Source organism: Dama dama, chromosome 14 (assembly GCF_033118175.1).
Source record: "Dama dama isolate Ldn47 chromosome 14, ASM3311817v1, whole genome shotgun sequence".
Classification (NCBI taxonomy): domain Eukaryota; kingdom Metazoa; phylum Chordata; class Mammalia; order Artiodactyla; family Cervidae; genus Dama; species Dama dama.
The window spans coordinates 67257832-67275898 of NC_083694.1; the positions used below are offsets into that span (position 1 = coordinate 67257832).

The 18067-nt window shown below is 44.4% G+C and overlaps 2 protein-coding genes across 2 annotated transcripts in view; one reads left to right on the top strand and one right to left on the bottom strand.

Moving 5' to 3' along the window:
• PACC1 (proton activated chloride channel 1) overlaps positions 1-6682 on the top strand; it is a 31820-nt gene extending 25138 nt beyond the window's left edge. The window contains exons 5-8 of the mRNA XM_061161000.1: positions 27-169; positions 1316-1457; positions 4016-4123; positions 5928-6682. Coding sequence (XP_061016983.1) covers positions 27-169; positions 1316-1457; positions 4016-4123; positions 5928-6089 — 555 coding nt within the window. The 3' untranslated portion in view covers positions 6090-6682. The remainder of the gene's footprint in view (positions 1-26; positions 170-1315; positions 1458-4015; positions 4124-5927) is intronic.
• Positions 6683-8533: 1851 nt separating this feature from the next.
• Positions 8534-18067, bottom strand: part of PPP2R5A (protein phosphatase 2 regulatory subunit B'alpha) — a 62499-nt gene continuing 52965 nt past the window's right edge. The window contains exons 9-13 of the mRNA XM_061160999.1: positions 12994-13044; positions 12579-12698; positions 12374-12501; positions 11476-11577; positions 8534-9737 (exon numbers count right to left, since the gene is read on the bottom strand). Coding sequence (XP_061016982.1) covers positions 9605-9737; positions 11476-11577; positions 12374-12501; positions 12579-12698; positions 12994-13044 — 534 coding nt within the window. The 3' untranslated portion in view covers positions 8534-9604. The remainder of the gene's footprint in view (positions 9738-11475; positions 11578-12373; positions 12502-12578; positions 12699-12993; positions 13045-18067) is intronic.

The window sequence follows — 18067 nt, forward strand, 5'->3', positions numbered from 1 at the left end:
GCACTCTGGTCTTTGTGTCTCTACAGAAATCCGCCCTGATTGTGCAGGGGCCGCGGGAGGTGCAGAAGCGGGAGCTGGTCTTCCTCCAGTTCCGCCTGAACCAGAGCAGTGAGGACTTCAGCGCCATCGATTACCTGCTCTTCTCATCCTTCCAGGAGTTCCTGCAGAGGTGCCCTTCAGACCCCGCTTGACCCCAAGGATCTCACTCTAGCCGTGTGCATCCGGGGGCTGGGGGCGGGGGCAGGTGCCGGGAATTGGGGATGTCAGGTGGCTGTCGGGCTGACGGAGGGCCCCTGACCGAGTCTGTGGAGCCTGGGGGGGTGTTCTGACCCTGCACGCAGAGCTGGCTGCGCCCCAGAGGGTGGGCGCTTGGGTCCCCCGCTCCCTGACGGCGCTGCGGAGGACAGACTGGAGCTGCCTGGGTTCTGTGAGGCCCCGGGCGGCCAGCCTCTGCCCTGGGCTGCATTCCCGCGGTGTCTGGGGGCTGGGGCTGGCCCTAAGGGAGGGCCCGGTGCCCGCATGCCACCCGTTTCTAGCAGGAGGGTGCAAGTTCTTGTCCATTTTGGGACACCCCCGTTGCGCCACCTCTGGGGCCCAGAGTGGTCATGGGTGGCGGGAGCGGGGCCTGAGGGGGCAGTGACTCAGTTTCAAGGAAACAGAGCGGCAGCCGTGGCCGAAGGCAGGCCTCCCCATCCCTGGGCTGACGCGGCCATGAGCCGCCTCCGCCGTTCACACCTGCGGCCCCGTCCTGGGGTTCGGGGCCTCTGCCTCAGCCTCTTCTGTGCCTTCTTCCAGCTGGAGCTCCCCGCCCTTCCCTGCGGATGCGGGCCACGTCCCCTCCTTGCCCAGCGCCTCCCTGTTGCCCCGCTTTGAGCGTTCTCAGCGATGCCCTGTGGTTTCCTCTGTGACCCTGGGGCAGGCGCTGCAGGTGCCTCGTCTGGCCGAGAGCTCCCAAGGGAGCCCTCCTCCCCTCTCTGGGCCTTTAGGGAGGCTGACGGGCAGTCAGGGCACCCAAGGGCTGCTGAAGCTGAGTTCTCCAGGGTGCTGGGGGGTCCAGCCCCGTCTGCAGGCCTCTGCTGGGAGCAGGTGGTGGAGAAGACTGGGGGGGGGGGGGCTCCTGCTGGGGGCTCCAGGGACCACACTCCGGCCTTGAGGCAGGTGACAGCTCCCCCTCCAGCCGTGAGGAAGGAGTGGGTGGGCCATGTCCTGCCGGTAACCAGCAGAGGAGCTGGCTGGCCATAGGGGCTGGAGTTTAAGTCTGGCCAAGTTCGAGTCCTGCCTGATTAACACGGATCTTCCTTCTCTGCCCTCCAAGCCCAGACAGGGCCGGCTTCATGCAGGCCTGCGAGAGCGCCTATTCCAGCTGGAAGTTCTCGGGGGGCTTCCGGACCTGGGTCAAGATGTCTCTGGTGGAGACCAAGGAGGACGGGCGGGAGGCGGTGGAGTTCCGGCAGGAGGTAGGTGGCGCTGGGCTCGCCTCGCACCGCCCTGGGTCCACCCTTGAATCCCAGGTGCAGGGAAGCCTCTCGGAGGGGTCAGCTTTGCCCCGGGGTCTTAAGGGTGAGTGGATGTTCGCCAGGAAGAGAATGGGCCTGCCGCTGGGGGCTCGCTGTGTGTCCCTTCTGCAGGCCTGGCCTGCTCCACACCCTTTGCTTTTGTCCCAGCAGCTCTCAGAGCGCACACGCTGGAGCGTTTCACAGAGCGGTGCCTGGCCCAGCTGGATCTGAGCTGGCGTGTAGCTCTGCTCCTCTCTCTCCTGCCTTCATAGCTGGTAGCTTCATTAAAAAAAAAAGACTATTCGCAGAGATTAGATACAGTGAGTCACCTCTGAAGTGTTGGGTGCATGGTGACCCATTGGGACACAGGAGGAGAAGTTTCTTTTTATATTTTAAGAATCTCATTCTTTTTTCTTTTTGAGTGTTTTAAAATGCAGGTAACGTTAGGACAGTAATGGTAATGTCACTTGTAAGAGTGATAAATGTGGTGGGTACATGCTCAGAACTCTCTGCTGATGGGAAGTGTAATCCAAACGCTTTCAGCCTGCTAACCTGAAGCCAGGAAGTATGCCGTGATCCAGGCAGGAGAGGGAGAGGTTCTTGGAAAAAGGTGTGGAGCAAGGGTGGAGGGAGGGGACCCTGGGGTTGCCTCGGCCTCAGCCCCTGCCGGGGCTCAGTCCTGCCGCCGGCATCCACGCCCAGGGGCCAACCATCCCGAGTGTTGTGTGTCGGTGGCTGGGGGCCTGCAGGGGCGTGGAGGAGACCGCTCTGTTCTCTCATCCTCTGCTCCCCCATGGAGGAGTTCCATTTGGGCTGGACTCCGAGGGGCAGCGTTAGGGAGGGGCCGGGTTGAAGTAGAAGGACCCACTCCAGCTGACGGATGGGCCGACGGGAGCCAGGTACTCAGGGCCTTCTCTGGGTCTGCCCCTGCCTGCACCACGCTCCTAGGACTTCTCCAGGTGGGAGGCCTTTGGGAAAGGCTTGAAGCCAGTTGTCTTTAAGAGACAGTTTTTTTTCTTTCCTGCCATAGGTGGTGACGACCCCCTGGCAATAGGTCCTTAAAATATTTCTGTTGTGCAAGATGGTTGTCATCGCCTGGATTTTTACACCACCCTTTTCTGCCAAGAACTCCACAAGTTTTTTCTTATCTGGCCCCCCAATCAGCTGAGAGAGGAGACTCGGCTTGTCCACCTTATGGTTAGAACGTCACAGGCCTCCCTGGCTCCCCTGGGAGCTCCAGCTGTGATCTGAAACCAGGGGGCCAGCCCCCTGCGAGCCTGTGTGCTGTGGAAGGCACGCGTGCCTTTTAGCATTGTCTGCACGGGAAGTCTTTGGCAGGGGATATGAACACTCCTTTCAACAAAAATTTTTTAAAAATTATTTTCATAATGTTTTTATATCAGGTTGTAAAGTTGAAAATCCTGTGTGTTGTTTTATGAGAGCCTCGCTACAGCTCAGTGAGATGGGCGTTTTGTCCTGTTTATGAGTGCAGAGGAGAGCGGACTCATTTGAAAAGACCCTGATGCTGGGAAAGATTGAAGGCGGGAGAAGGGGACGGCAGAGGATGAGATGGCTGGATGGCATCACCAACTCAGTGGACATGAGTTTGAGTAAACTCCGGGAGTTGGGGATGGACAGGGAGGCCTGGCGTGCTGCAGTCCATGGGGTCGCAAAGATTCGCACACGACCGAGCAACTGAACAGAACTGAACCGATGAATGCAAAGGAAGGGCTCAGAGTAGATGATGACACAGCCAGGCTTCTGCCCCGGGACCTGTCTGCTCTCCATCTCGCCTCCCAGCCTCTGCAGCAGCTGTAGCCAGGCCTCACCAAGCACGCCTGCTAACCGTTACAGAGAGTGCTTGGCTGGGCCAGTCTGTGAGGCTGCACTTTGTCCCGGAAGACTGGAAGGGTTGTAACACTCAGCTCTTCAGGTCAAGTATTTTGAAATGTGAGATTTTTGTGTTGTTAGTTGAGTCTTACACATTACTTTGAAAATGATTTAATCAGGAGTACAGATATCTGGCTTCCCAGGAGGCGCTAGTGGTAAAGAAACCCGCCTGCCAGTGCCAGAGACGTAAGAGACACAGGTTCGATCCCTGGGTCGGGAAGATCCCCTAGAGGAGGGCATGGCAACCCACTCCAGTATTCTTGCCTGGAGAATCCCAGGGACAGAGGAGCCTGGGTGGGCTCCGGTCCATGGGGTTGCACAGAGTCAGACACGACAGAAGTGACTTAGCACGCACAGGCATCTAGTTACAGATTTCGGTGAGTCCAGAACACCTACTGTGTACTCCAGATCCTGCCTGTTTCTTTCAGAAACTATAGGAACCAAGCTGAAGCCTGGGCTCTGGGACCAGTCTCAGGACGTCGTGTAGAGGAGGGTTTTTCTCTCTGCCTCCAAAAGATGGAGCGAGGGGAGCCGGGGTGTCGGATCCCCTAAACTGCCCTTTCCTTCCCCGGAGCCCCGGCCAGGGCGGCACACAGGCGGTAACACTGCTTTCTCTCCTCTGTACCTAGACCAGTGTGGTTAACTACATTGACCAGAGACCCGCAGCCGAGAAGAGCGCTCAGTTGTTCTTCGTGGTCTTTGAATGGAAAGATCCTTTCATCCAGAAAGTCCAGGACGTGAGTATTACCTCAGGTCCTGACCGTGAGCTTCCTCCCTGGGCCGTTCCGGCTCACCCTCGCGGGCCGTCCTCATCTCCTTCTGTAGCGCTGATCTGTCGCTTGTATTTATGGCATGCGTGTTGTGTCTCATTTGTGTTTAATCTCAACTTCAGCTCTGGACTGTCTGCCCTGTGAACACGGGGGCTCCATCTTTGTTCACCATTTAACTGGTGTCCAGCAGGTGCTTAGCCCAGAGCAGCCACTGAGTATTGGTGGTGAGTGAGTGGGGTAGAGAGCACGAAGTTAATCATCTAGTTACAGCTGTTGGAAGCCGGTGTTTTTTTATTGCTTCTCTGTAGAGTAAGAATCTTTTATTTGTCATAAGTCAGAGTAGAAAGGTACTCTTCAGGGGACTTCCCTGGCAGTCCAGTGTAGTTAAGTTAATGCTTCCAATGCAAGGGGCGCCGGTTTGATCCCTGGTCGGGGAACTAAGATCCCACATGGCCTGTGGTGTGGGGCCAGAAAGGAAAAAAAAAAGGAAAGGTACTAATCAGAAATTAAAGGGAGCATCAATTAATGTCAGATTCTAGACTCACCGTCTCAAAAGGGGAGGAGTAATGGGACAGTTTTGCTAGAAGAACATTCCTGAGACGCCACCCACCAGAGCCAGTCCTGGATCTGATAACCAGTTGTTTTAAGATCATCACAAAGTATCTTGATGCGGTTGTGGGCTGGGGGAAGACATCGTACAGCTGAGGCTCAGACCGGGAGGGTCTCTGTGACGTGGTGTGTGATGCCACCCCACTGTTAAGTCGTGGGCCTAGCTGGGCCGTGCACGCATAAGTGTGCACGGACTCCCTGTATAAAAGACGCCACACAGAAGAGTGAGTGCCTTTAGTTCCACAGGGGAAATGTGTGATCACGCGTTTTCTAACCTGCTGTGTTCAGTGTTTTAAGTCCTGTTACGGGCCGCGTAAAGCCCTGAGCTCAAGGTCCCTTGACTTAGGTCGTCCGTCAGCTTCACAGCCATCCTGAATGGTGGTGGTGGAGTAACTGCTTTCATAGATGAGCCCGGTCCTGCTGAACCAGGACTTCGAAGTGCTGTGTGTTGACCAAGCGGGGAACTCAGACATACAAGTCGTGACTTTGGCCTTGAAGGAGTTTCAGTCGGTCAGAGGACTGTCTAAGCCATAAAAGAAGTAATTGCAGACCGTGAGGAACTGCCAGGAGAGATTGTGGGAGAAATCTCTCTGCTCACGTTGAGAGGGTTTGGCTTAGTGGCCAGCGGAAGCTGTGAGGGGCCTGGAAAGATGAGTGACTCAGGAAAGCAGCTGGGGCAGGTGAGTCCGAGGGGCCTGGCCTGCAGGCAGGCCGTCAGTGTTGTTTGGAAACAAGGTTGCATTGTGAATTAGGCCAGAAATTTAAAACTCAGCACTGATTATCTTATTTGTGCAGAGCTTTTTTGAAAAATTCCTTTTTTTTTTCCTTTCAGGATCACTTTATTATCAGGAGGGACTAGTATTTTTCTCCTCAAACTGGAGCTATGAACGAAGCGTAGAGTTACGGCAATTTAACAATTTTTTGGCTGCACCAAGTGGCATGCCGAATCTTAGTTTCTTGACCAGAGATCGAACCCGTGCACCTTGCCGTGGAGGCATGGAGTCCCAACCACTGGATAGCCAGGAAAGTCCCAAGTTATGGCAGTCTTAAAGACCAGTTGTTTTTCTTGTTGTGCCAGTAATTTGGGGGGCTCTTTGACAATAACACTGAGAATCAAAAATGGAAGCCAGCTGAGAAACTTGTGTTTGTTTCCGTTTCGCAGATAATCACCGCCAATCCTTGGAACACAATTGCTCTTCTCTGTGGAGCCTTCTTGGCATTATTTAAAGCTGCAGAATTTGCCAAACTGAGTGTGAAATGGATGATCAAAATTCGGAGACGATACCTTAAGAGAAGAGGTCAGGCAACAAACCACATAAGCTGAGGTTGTCGGTGTTGTTCGTAGAAACTGCCCGAGTTGATGGAAGTTCTCATCACTTCCACTTTGGTAAACCAGGCTGCCAGCAATCCAGTCCTCACTTGAAGAAAACAGGCTTTGCCGGGGGCCTAGCCTGTCACACTGCAGCTTCTAACCCGGCCCCCCAACGAGACTATCTTAGAGCCCAGTGGAACAGATCCAGTGGATGACCTAAACGTTATTTAAGTATTTAAATTATTGGTGAACATTTTTTGACATATGACATGAATATGTCAAATGGAAGATGGACTCAGATAGAATCCAATGTTCTGAAGGTTTGTGGAAGCTGTCTTCCTTCTTCCTTGGTTTGGTGTATAGTTAAGGTCCGACAGGATGATTAAGGTTCTGACCGCAGGTCTTCTCCTTGAGATTTTTTTTAAATGAAGGGTGTGTGACTTTCTTCTCTCCGCACTGGTGACTCTCCGGCAGTGGAGGTCACAGTGTGGAACCAGTGTGCTATTCGCGAGAAACAGAAAACCCCTCATATCTCTGGTGCCATGTGCAAGTCTCTGACATACTCTCATGTGTTAAATATTAAATGAGACTGTTTTTTAAAACTACTGTGGATACTATAGTAATTAGATCACTTGTGGACTGAGCAGCCACCTGCCTGTCTGGCTAGAATATTGACGGATGCATGTCTGAGTTGGGTGTGATTAACATGCAGAGGCGCTAGGACATGTGTGCATAGTAGGTCCCTCCTTTGTGTTTTGATGATCTCATCAACAGGTGAATAAAAGTTAGGTTAATACAGAAGGAAATCAGTGTGCCGGTGTGCGCATCTGCTACATCAGTAGGCACCGGTACGCGTTTATCCCACCACCTCCAAATAAAAGGAAGTGTTAGCCTGGACTCCGAGGTACGTCATGACCATGTGCAGGGTGGGCAGGAAGTGGCGGTGAAACCCCATGAATAAGCTGTTAACTCTCGCTGTCCTGCAGCCCACCCATCTGAGAAAGGCACACTCAGCATGGACCCTCAGAGCTTTCAGCCTAGCCTGAAAGGAGTACCGTCTGGGTATTTTTCACATGGTAGCCATTGACTGATTTAAGGTTTTGGAAATTATTTTTTGGAGTTCTAAACTGTTTACATGCCCTTTGCATCCAGAGAGGACTTGGGTAGCACTTCTTCAATTTCATAACTTGGTTTTAGGTAGTTCAAAGAGAAAAACTCCAATGTATGAGGGGTTCAATTTTAATCTCATGTCTAACTTAGCAAGAAACTGTGGTTTTTGGTTGAATTATTAAAAGTGAACTTGTGTAAGGAAATATTCCGTGCCATTTTTCTGTGGCACCGAAGCAGGCATACGGACTTTAACTGAGGTCTTGTAACACCTTTCTGTAAGGCAAAGTCCAGCATAGAAGCTTACATTAACAGTACTGAAAAACAAGTGTGTGTATTTTTAAAGTATTTCTAAAGTTGATACACCATTTTCAGACTAAGTATCTCACAAAATTGGCTCCAATGAGCATACTAAAACTGCACTTCCTGTTATTTTAGGAAGTTGAGAAACCTCTTGAATATGCTTTAGAGTACCTGGTCGGAAGTGAGTGTTTCTAGCTCTTTAACAGCTGTTAACTGCAGTCTGCCAAAACCTGCTCTAGCTGCTCTTAGTAAAAGGATATATGCTTAGACCAACAAAATAGACATTCAGACCCAGCCTTCGCCTCTGGGGAGGCTGGGTTTGCCTTCCGTGGTGTTCAGCAGTAGGAACCCTCTTCCTCTACGTGTGCTGCCCCCAGCTGTCGGTAATCCCAGCTGGCCTCTGGTTAGCGTGGAGCACTGGGCAGGAACACTGGATCTGGATGGTTGCAGTAAGGCTGCCACTTGGAAACAGTGTAAAATATGAGCCGTGTCCTGAAAGGAAGTTTCTCCTGGGGCCACAATGAGTGGAACGAGTTGCTTTCGCAGTGACCTAGGGATAGTGTGCTAGAGTTTTTTATGGTTGTGAAAGAGCAGAATCAGGTATCAGTAGTGGAAAGCTTGGTAACAATTTCTGATTCTGCCACAATCTCCCTGCCCCCATAAAAAACAGTGCCATTACTTACAGATTTTGAGGTTTTGCTCCTGGGTCTGTTTTAATTAACACTGTATATGTATGTATACAGATTTAAGGTAAGTTAAAACCCATCCTATTAACATAAAGGGACATGAAGGGAGATGGAGAGATATCCTCAAATTTAGAATTTTATGTACAAATTCTGTAAAACAGAAAACTTTGGTAAATGGCTGCAACACTCAACTCTGGCACACAGTCTTCCTATTCTCTAATTGGCATACAACTTGCAGTTTGCCTTACAAGTTTTCTCTGTATACATGTATGTACATATGTTTGTACATACATATGAATGAATGGAGGGGGCGGGGCTTCTGGATGTCTCAGTGCTGAAAAAAGCAAAGGTGACATAAGGCAAAATACAAACATAGACTTTATTAAATGCTGCTCAATCCCCCAATAAAGATCTTTCATTACAAAACAGTTTTCCACACAACTGCAAGAGATTGGAATGGTACTCTGATAATAAAATGTGAGAAATACTTGACCAAGTAAAAACGTACATGGCTTCCTACTGGCCGCCTTTTCAGAACCCTACAGAGGACGCCTACTGCATCTCCTTTAAGTACAGCCAGGCAGTGACACGCGCTCCGCACCACCACACCGTGGGACTCAACGCCTCCGTCCCTGTCAGGAGGGGCCGGAGAAGGGCAGGCTGTGAGGACTGGGAAGGCCCTGCCTTCAGCCTTTGGGAGGAAGAGGAGGAATGGACTGAGAGGCAGGCGGTGTTCACCGTGCTGCCTCCACGCGTCTGTGCTCATCACCCTGGGGAGTTGCAGATGAAGGGGGAGATTCATAAGGACTGATCGGAAACCTGGTTTACTTTCCCAGCTTTTATTTATAATTTGTGCTTTTAAAAGCCTGGAAATTAAGTTTTTGCTCAAATTCCAGAGTACAGTAATATATCAAAAGGAAGGCTTAGGGCAAGTAGTTCCCTCCATCATACTTCTGGAAGAGATGAAAGAAAGGATAAGAATTACACCTTAGTTTTAGTTTAGGAAATAGTCTTTTTTCCTCGGATGTAACGAAGGTCTGCAGCGATGTGAAAAGCACATTATCAAAGGGAAAAACACACAGAGCAGACTACCGTGCCTGTGTGCAGCACAACCAAAACCAGAACTCAAGTCACAGTTCTTACTATGCCCACAATTATTTCACTCATATCACATCGGTGATAAAGTTCATTCATTTCTGTGAAACTTCACAAGTGACACAAATCAATGATTAGGCAAGGGTTACAATATACTGTGGCCATGATACAGCACAGGGCTATGTTTAGTCCATATATTTTTTTCATTTACAGTTGCCAGAAAAAAAATTGGCCTTTTAATTATATTATACTGATGAGGTTTGTTTCATAATTTTTACATATTTCAAAAAAGTGTACAAAACCGCCTAGCCAACAGAGGTGGCAGGCTTTTTTTTTTTATTCATCATTTGTATTGCTGAGAATACTGTGCATGTTGTAAGCACTGTTCTGCTTTTCTAGAGCTTTCTTTAGCTTTAGCTCCTCCAATTTTTTCCATAATTCTTCTCGTTCCAATTCCTTCTTTTTCTCCCTGTAAACAAAGCAAGAATTTTGTAGTTAGAAACTTATTTCATAGCTTGAAGAAACATGCTGTTTGGCAGTTTGCTGGAAAATAAGACTATTGACTCACGTTTCACTCAAACCCCTCCACCTAAAGCATTTGAGACTCAGGTTTACCTAGGGCACGGCATTACTTGCCATTACTCTCCTCAGTGTACTTAACCATGTCCGTGCATCTCCTGCACCAACTGAAATGGATCACCATCGCCACGGCCACTGTATTAGTGCTTTATGGTTGACAAAGCACTCTTAACGTGGACTCAGTCACGTAAACCCCGTGCAGGGGCTATAGTGGTCACGACCACTCTTGCCAACAGACTGATGGGCTGGCCACGAGTCGGTCTGGAGTCGTTTCCTGGTGGACCCACGTCCTTCAGCATCCCATCTCTAAGCTACCAACCAGTCTGTGCCTTACTGTCTCTTGTCTCTTACATGTCAGATGGAAACTTTAGTCTGAACAATCTCTAAAAAACCCCACAAAACTCAAAACATGTTGCTTCAACTATTAATACTGAATTTTAGTTCTAAAGAGAACATTTTTTAATAACGTGGGCCAAACTATTCTGAAGGGCTATATAAATGTGTGAAAAACCCACAGGCTTACAGTTCTGCAGTTACATATGCTTTAAGGGGACAAAAGTGCTGATTTACGCAGATAGTGAGATACAAGGATCAGTCTTAGTTATGTGAAATACGCATTTTTCAATGTAAGTTTCATATGATCCCAGTCATCTCTTCCTTCTTCCTACTGCTTCCAAGGGCTCTTAACTACGTAATTTGTATTCTTGCCTGAAAGGTGCTATTTAAGAGAAATAATGCATTGAGTTATTGATGGACTAGGATGACCTTGAAGAAGAGAGATCCCTTCTCTACTTGACACCAGAAAACCAGGACTAGGAACTTACAGTCAAAGTAGATCAGTTTTTCCAAACATCATCAGTGATACACTTATTAGAAATAAAGGGGCTCAGGTACATCAGTTATTGTCCACCTTAAGTTTAAATATTATGCAAGGAACAGTTAAAGAATAAGCTCACTATGGAAGCCCATGTGGACAAAAGCAATTCTCATAAATGTAAAAATAAAATTGAGTATAATAGTATTTAAAGTTTAGTATAAATTGTATTTCACAATGTAGATGTTACCAAGACTGATGCAGTCTAAGGCTCACAAGATCAGAGTTTACGATCCACATTAAAACCATAATCTAACCATCAGGAGTTCACCCACATTTGACATTAAAGTATTACTGTGGTTCTTGTTTGGTCCACCTTTTTGCGACCCCCTGGACTGCAGCCTGCCCGGCTCCTCTGCTCATACGCACTAGCAGGTGGAACCTTTACCCTGAGCGACTGGGGAAGCCCATAAAGTGTTTATTTGCTAAGTCGCTTCAGTCTGTCTGACTCTTTGCAACCCTATGGACTGTAGTCCTCCAGGCTCCTCTGTCCGTAGGATTCTCTTCAGGTAAGAATACTGGAGTGGGTTGCCATTTCGTCCTTCCTGACCCAGGGACTGAACTCGTGTCTCTTGCATCTCCTGCATTGGCGGGCAGGTTCTAAACTACTAACACCACCTGAGATGTTCAAATTGTAATGGCTGATGTAAGTGGCTTTTTAAACATAATTTTAACTTAGAATACCTTATGGAATGAATCACATTCAACTAATCTAAAATGCACAGTTAGGTTTGTAATGTAAAATGTCAAATACCTCTGTCTCTCAGCTTTGTAAGAGCTGGTGAGGTCGTCGAAAAGCTTGCCGTTCATCTCCATGAGCGTCTTCAGCACATTGTACACCAGCGCTACAATGGTCCTAAAGTGAAGCAAGCCAGTGCTGGGTCACTGACGCCACTAACAGATGGGAAAGCGAACACTATCACCTCTCAGGTGGCTCTGACACTGACTGACTCAGTCAGTCCACTAGTGAGGATAAGCTGAAGCTCAAGAAGTTCAGTAATCTGTTGAAGGTCACCCAGCCAGTGGTAGCAGAGATGGTCTATCTGATTTCAAAACTTAACGTCCTTCCCACTGTGTCATGCTTGGGTTAAACCCTAAAAATTTTATGGCCAGCTTCCTGTCTGCTCTAGAGTCTACTACCACAAATCCTGAATAACAGCATTAAAAGAAACTGAAAAAGATGCAATTACTATGACTTGTAAGAAGAAAAGTAGACAACAGGATAAGGATGTTACAGGATTTAGAACATACGCAATCTAAATATCATTGACACGACCTTGAGCACTTGCTTCTCCCTGGGCTAAGCCAGCTGAGAGGTGAACCTGGATACTGGCAAAATGTCACACCAGACAGTCCCTAGGTTTGCAATTCTAAACTGGAATTAAGAACATGCAGGAGTTCAGAGTTTTTAAGGATGAGCCACCCCATTCTTTTCATTTAGCCCTGCAATAAACCTTTCTCTGCTCCAAACAAACAAACATACAGACCCACATATATGTACCACTTCATAAAACTCATTGCAGAATAGAACCATGTGATGTTAACCTTGGGAGTTCCAAATCTGTATAGGTTTCCTATGTATGGGTTATGAGATCAAATGACAAAGATGTTAGAAAAACAAAAATGACACAATCGACATAAAAGACACTTACGGATTCCAGTGTTCTTTGGAGATTTTGTACAAACTGCCAAACATAATTGGCAGAATTTTATCAATATTCTCCTCAATCAAACTAAGAATATATTCATTGTTCCAGAAGTACAGTGCCCTTTCTGCAACCTAAAAAAGACATTCAGAAACATCAAAACTAAGAAAAGTAATATAAAATATAAATGGCTTCACTGAAAACACCATACCTGAAAATGAGAACTGGATACACACTTGGATATCTGCTTAAAAAGGGGCTCTTCAATTTTTTTGAATTGTGTTGGTTCAATGACATCTAAGATTTCTTCAATTTCTCCTAAAAACATCACCTAGGTTAAAAAAATTTTCTTTTAAGAAACACAATGACAAATTATATGATGGTAATATAGAAAACACAAATGAGAAGGTTAATCTACAAATTAAACAGTGGATGAAAAATATCTTGACAGTATATGCAACTTACTATAATGTACAGCTCTTCTACCAAGAGTCTCTAATACCCGCAGAACAGTTCCCACTTGGTAGGTAGTGGTGGTGATATCCGCAACCCAAGGAAGCATGGTTTTATAGCCATGAGATTGAAAGTTCTAATAAAATGCACTGTTTTTGCTGAACAAAACTCACCTCTTTCTGACTGCATGTTTTTGGCCAAAATTTCAGCAATCCTCTGATCACCTGCAAAAAAGGGAAAAATTTAGCTGAATTAGGCAATGAAACTGGCTAACCTCAAGAAATTTTAAATAACTGATAATATTCGTTCTGAAGTAGAAGAGTATTATTCAACACCTCTGCATCTCCCCTTACTCTGCTCAGCTTTATTTAGGCTTTTACCCATTTAACAGATACTTGTTGAGTGCCTTTGTACCAAATACTGCTCTCAATCAGGGACACACTGATGAATAAGACGAAGATGGTCCCTGATTTTCATAAAGCAGGAAGACTGACAATAGTTAGCAATTAAACTCATAAATAAAGTAATTTTAATAGTAGTAAGGGCTACTTCCTACTAAGTATGAGATAATGACTTGGTGGGATGAAGAATGGACATTATTTTACAGAGAAATTAAGGGACAGATAATTCCCGTTTTTTAAACCATCATGAAGCACACCCAAAAAAGCCAGAAAGCTTCCAAATTTATTTCATGGCTAGCACAGTTTTGATAAGCCAAATACGAGACAAGAGGTCATGAATTCAAGTAAACACAGTTGTAAAATATCTGTATTAAACTGAAAATAACAATATATTAACAGAATAATACTATCTACCCCATAAGTTATTCCAGAAATTCCAAAATGATTCAACTCTTTATAGTTATAGGTTAAAAGAGATGAGAAAAAAAAAAAAAACTATATGATCATCTCAGAAGATTTTGAACAGCTGTTTGACTGACTGTATATTTTGACAACAATTTTGTAAGCCTGAACTAAGAATTTATCAGAAACCATCTGCAATCAACTTATATAATGATTCCTGGAAATAGGCAGTAAACCATTTGGGTCTGGTGCTTTTGGTAGAGGTAAATCTTTGACAACCTTTTAAGTAAGTTTATAGTTATTGGTCTTGTCCAGTAATGAACACTCATTCAAATTAAAACTGGGGAAGAACACTGTTCTGGAGCCGATCCAGTAAGAACTTGATAAATAATGTTGGAAAGGAATACCAGAATTATACTTACTTGCCTAAGTGTATAAATATTAATTATATACCCCCCTTAAATAGTAAAAGAACTGAAAAAGTACTAAAATGAGTAGGCAAATTCAGTATGTGATCAAAGATAAATATATAAAAATCAATACCTTTAAAAAATATCAGTTATAATAATCAGATAATAATTAAAACAATTAAGGTATTAGCATGGAAACTGACAGAAAAGATATGACATAGAGGAGTGTCTAGACAGACTCAAGTATATACAAGGCTTAATATGTGACAAAGGTGGCCTTTCAGTTCCTGGAAGACAGCTACATTAGTCAATGAATTGGTGGTACTTGAACTGGTGGGTCACCAGTTAGAAAAAAAATGTAGCTCCTGTAGGAGTCAGACGCCTAAAAGAATCTCCTATGGTCCTGACTTCCTGAACTCACTCTCTTGTGTAGTTGAGCCCTTCCCTTAAGTGTGGACTGGCCTGGGGACTTGCTTCTAACCAACAGAATGTGGCAAAAGGGACAGAATGTCATTTCCATGGGAAAGTTGCAAAAGATTGTGACTTCCACCTTATGAACAGACTCTCCTGGGCCTTCTTGTCTTGCAAGCTTTGATGGAGCAAGTTGCTATGCTGGAGAGGCCCATCATGCTAAGTTGCTTCAGTCGCGTCCGACTCTGTGACCCCATGGACTGTAACCCGCCAGGCTCCTCTGTCCGCGGGATTCTCCAGGCAAGAATACTGGAGTGGGTTGCCGTGCCCTCCTCCAGGGGATCTTCCCCACCCAGAGATCAAACCCATGACTCTTACATCAGCTGCACTGGCAGGCAGGTTCTTTACCACTAGCGCCACCTGGGAAGCCAGAGACGCCCAAGTACCAAGGAACTAAGGGTGGCTGCTCGCCAACTCCCAGTAAGGAACAGCAGTCCAACAGCATGTGAAGAACTGGATGCTACCAGCAACCATCACATGAACTCAGAAGCCGCTCCTCCCTCATCTGAGACTTTACCTGGCCAACACCTTGACTGCAGTCTTATGAGAGACCCTGAGACAGAGGACCCAGCTAAGTCATGCCTGGATTCTTGACTTACAGAAACCATCCAATAATAAATGTTTGTTGTTTCAAGCCACTGAACTTTGTGACAACTTGTTATGCAGCAACAGAAGACAAATACAGTTTCTTGTCCTTGTCACATGAAAATTTCAGTTTCCAATAGTGTGGTGGGTTGAATGGTGGCCCACAATCAGATATGTTCATGTCCTAATTTCTATGAAATCTACGAATGTGACTTATTTGGAAAATGGGTCTTTACAGATATAATTAAGGATCTCAAGGTGAAATCATTCTGGGTTATCTGGATGGGCCCTAAATCCAAAATGACGAGTATCCTTATACGATATTGGAGAGATGCAGCCGGAAACCAGGAGCGCCCGCAGACACCAGACACTGCAAGGGGCAAGGAACCGAATGACCCCCAGAGCGCCCAGAGGGCACGCAGCCCCGATGACACCTTGTTTTTGGACTCTGGCTTTCAGAACTGTGAGAACACATTTCTGTCATTTTAAACCACCAAGATGGTGGTAATTTGTCATGGCAGCCCTAGAAAACATTATAGATGGAATAAAGTTTTTACATGTAAAAACTAAATCTGTAAAATAACTAGAACATGATACTAGAGAGTCTTTTTAGAATCTCAAAAGGTAGAAGGATTTTACTTAGCATGACACCAAAGCCAGAAGCTATAATGATGAATAGATTTACCAACATTAAAAGTTTTTTTTAGTTCTTTAAAGAGGCAAATATTAAAAACAGTATATTCAAAGTTAAAAGGAAAACTCTAAATGGTTAAAAAAAAATACTTGCAAAACACAACAGGCAAAGGCTTAAAAGTAGGCAAAGGACACAGAAATATAAATGACCAATAACTTTATAAGAGAATGGCTGTGATAATTTTAAAAATCCAATTAAAATATTTCATACCTATCAGATTAGCAAAAATTTAAAATACTGGTTGATGTGGGGAAACAGGCACCATCACATACTATACTCTGACCCAGAAACAGGTTTTAATTTCAGTAACTTGGTTTATTAAAAATATTACATACAGTAAACCTTATCTTTTTCTGGTGTGCAGTTCTGAGGCTACTTTAATACACACATTAAGATTTTTTTGTAAGCAACACTACAGACACGACAAAGAATAATTCCAACACACTAAAACATCTCCATACCCAGCAACATGTTTATAACAACAAAAACTCCAATAACTCAAGTGTCCATGAATTGAGGATTAATTAAATATGTTATGGCAATTCATATAATGGAATTTGATGCTAGCAATGAAACTATGAAGCAGACTAATATGGCAAGATATTCATGTTATACTGAGAGGTGAAAAAACCCAGTCAGCATTTCCCACTGTTTACACATAAATATACATGCAGAAAAAATTTATAGAAATGTATTCACCAATTTGTATGGTTATCTTTAGGGGATCAGATTTCAAGGAATTCCTTCACATTATGCTTTATGATTTGTCTTGTGTGAATCAACACATTACTTTGATAAATGAATGTAACAATAAAGTCATTTCCATTTTGGAAAATAAAATAATTTCAATACAAGATCTAGGAACACGAAAAATGTAACAAACCAGCCAAACTTCTGACTTATTTACAATTTGTAGGAACCTTTGATATGAATGCCAGACTTCTAGAAAATGATTATTAGGGCTCAAACCCAAGTACTATGGCCATAATTTTGGTACCAGGATGGCCTAGAGTAGTAATTGCAAGATCTCTACTATCTGCAGATCTTAATGAATTGAAAAATATTTTCCTTTGTCAACTTGGACATTTTACCTCCTCATGCTGCTCCTATTGCTATTAACTCAATTCACCTAAGTCAAATGTCTGGCCCTAATCCCTCTCCCTAACCTTTCACTCTTTAAAAAGAAATCAGCTATCTCCCAAATCCATTCCATATTAACTTAATCATATTTAATGTATATCTGTTTATTAGCCACCAAACATAAACCATATTATGGGCTTTCTTTCTCTAAATTCTAATATGTTATCATGGATTTCTATTTTTAATCCACTTTAGAGGTTAATGTGGTTTTATGTAAGTACTGGGCTTCTAATTCTCCTATTTGTCTTTAAAAACTGTTTTTAGCTATTTCAGAAAGAACTGCAAATCTAAAAAGTCTAAAGCTCTAAATATCAGCAAGTGGAAAAATACCTTTTGTTCCTCTACACACACAAAACTCAAGTCAAAGGAAGACTAAGTATGTAATTTTTTCAAGTGCCCCTAGCCTCAGAAAGTTCTAATACGAAGAAAATCATATAATTTAAATCCTTCAAGCCCTGTGCTATTTGTCAAGAACTCTTAGTTTAACTATTTAGATTTAGAATACCTAGAAGACACTCTCTCAGAATACTTATTTCACCAAGGTTGAAACATTGTTTTCTAAGTTTTTATCCTTTCCTGTTTCTCCCTAAACTTATCTTTTGTTTTTCTAGAATCTTCAGTCAATTTTCATGGTAACATTTTTATTCTCTCCTGAATCTTTGTATTAATAGATAATTAGTAAGCAGGAGAATTCTAAGACTAAATTGCTATGCTGAAAAAGTAAATAATCTTTACTCCAAGATTATAGCTCAGTCACCAAAGACAAGGAAATATTTTCAATCCCTATCACATGGTTTATCATAAATAAGAGGGAAAATCCTATTTCTAAAGGTAAAACAAAATTCGAGGAAATAGTTTTGGAACCCTTAGAGTATGTTTTAATTTTAAAAGGTGAATGAAGATGAAAAAGACCACCACTGAAGATAGTAAATGTATAAAAGATTTCACTGTAGTCATTTGAGCCTGTCATCACACATCTTAACTACTATATATTAATTTTAACCTATATTTGTTATTCAAGACACATAATTCATGAGAACTTGCCATCCCATTCTCATTCTTTAAATACAGATTAACCTCACTTTCCTTCTTCCTTCTTTCCTGATTTTAATTTATATATGTTACTACAAAAAAAATAAAATAA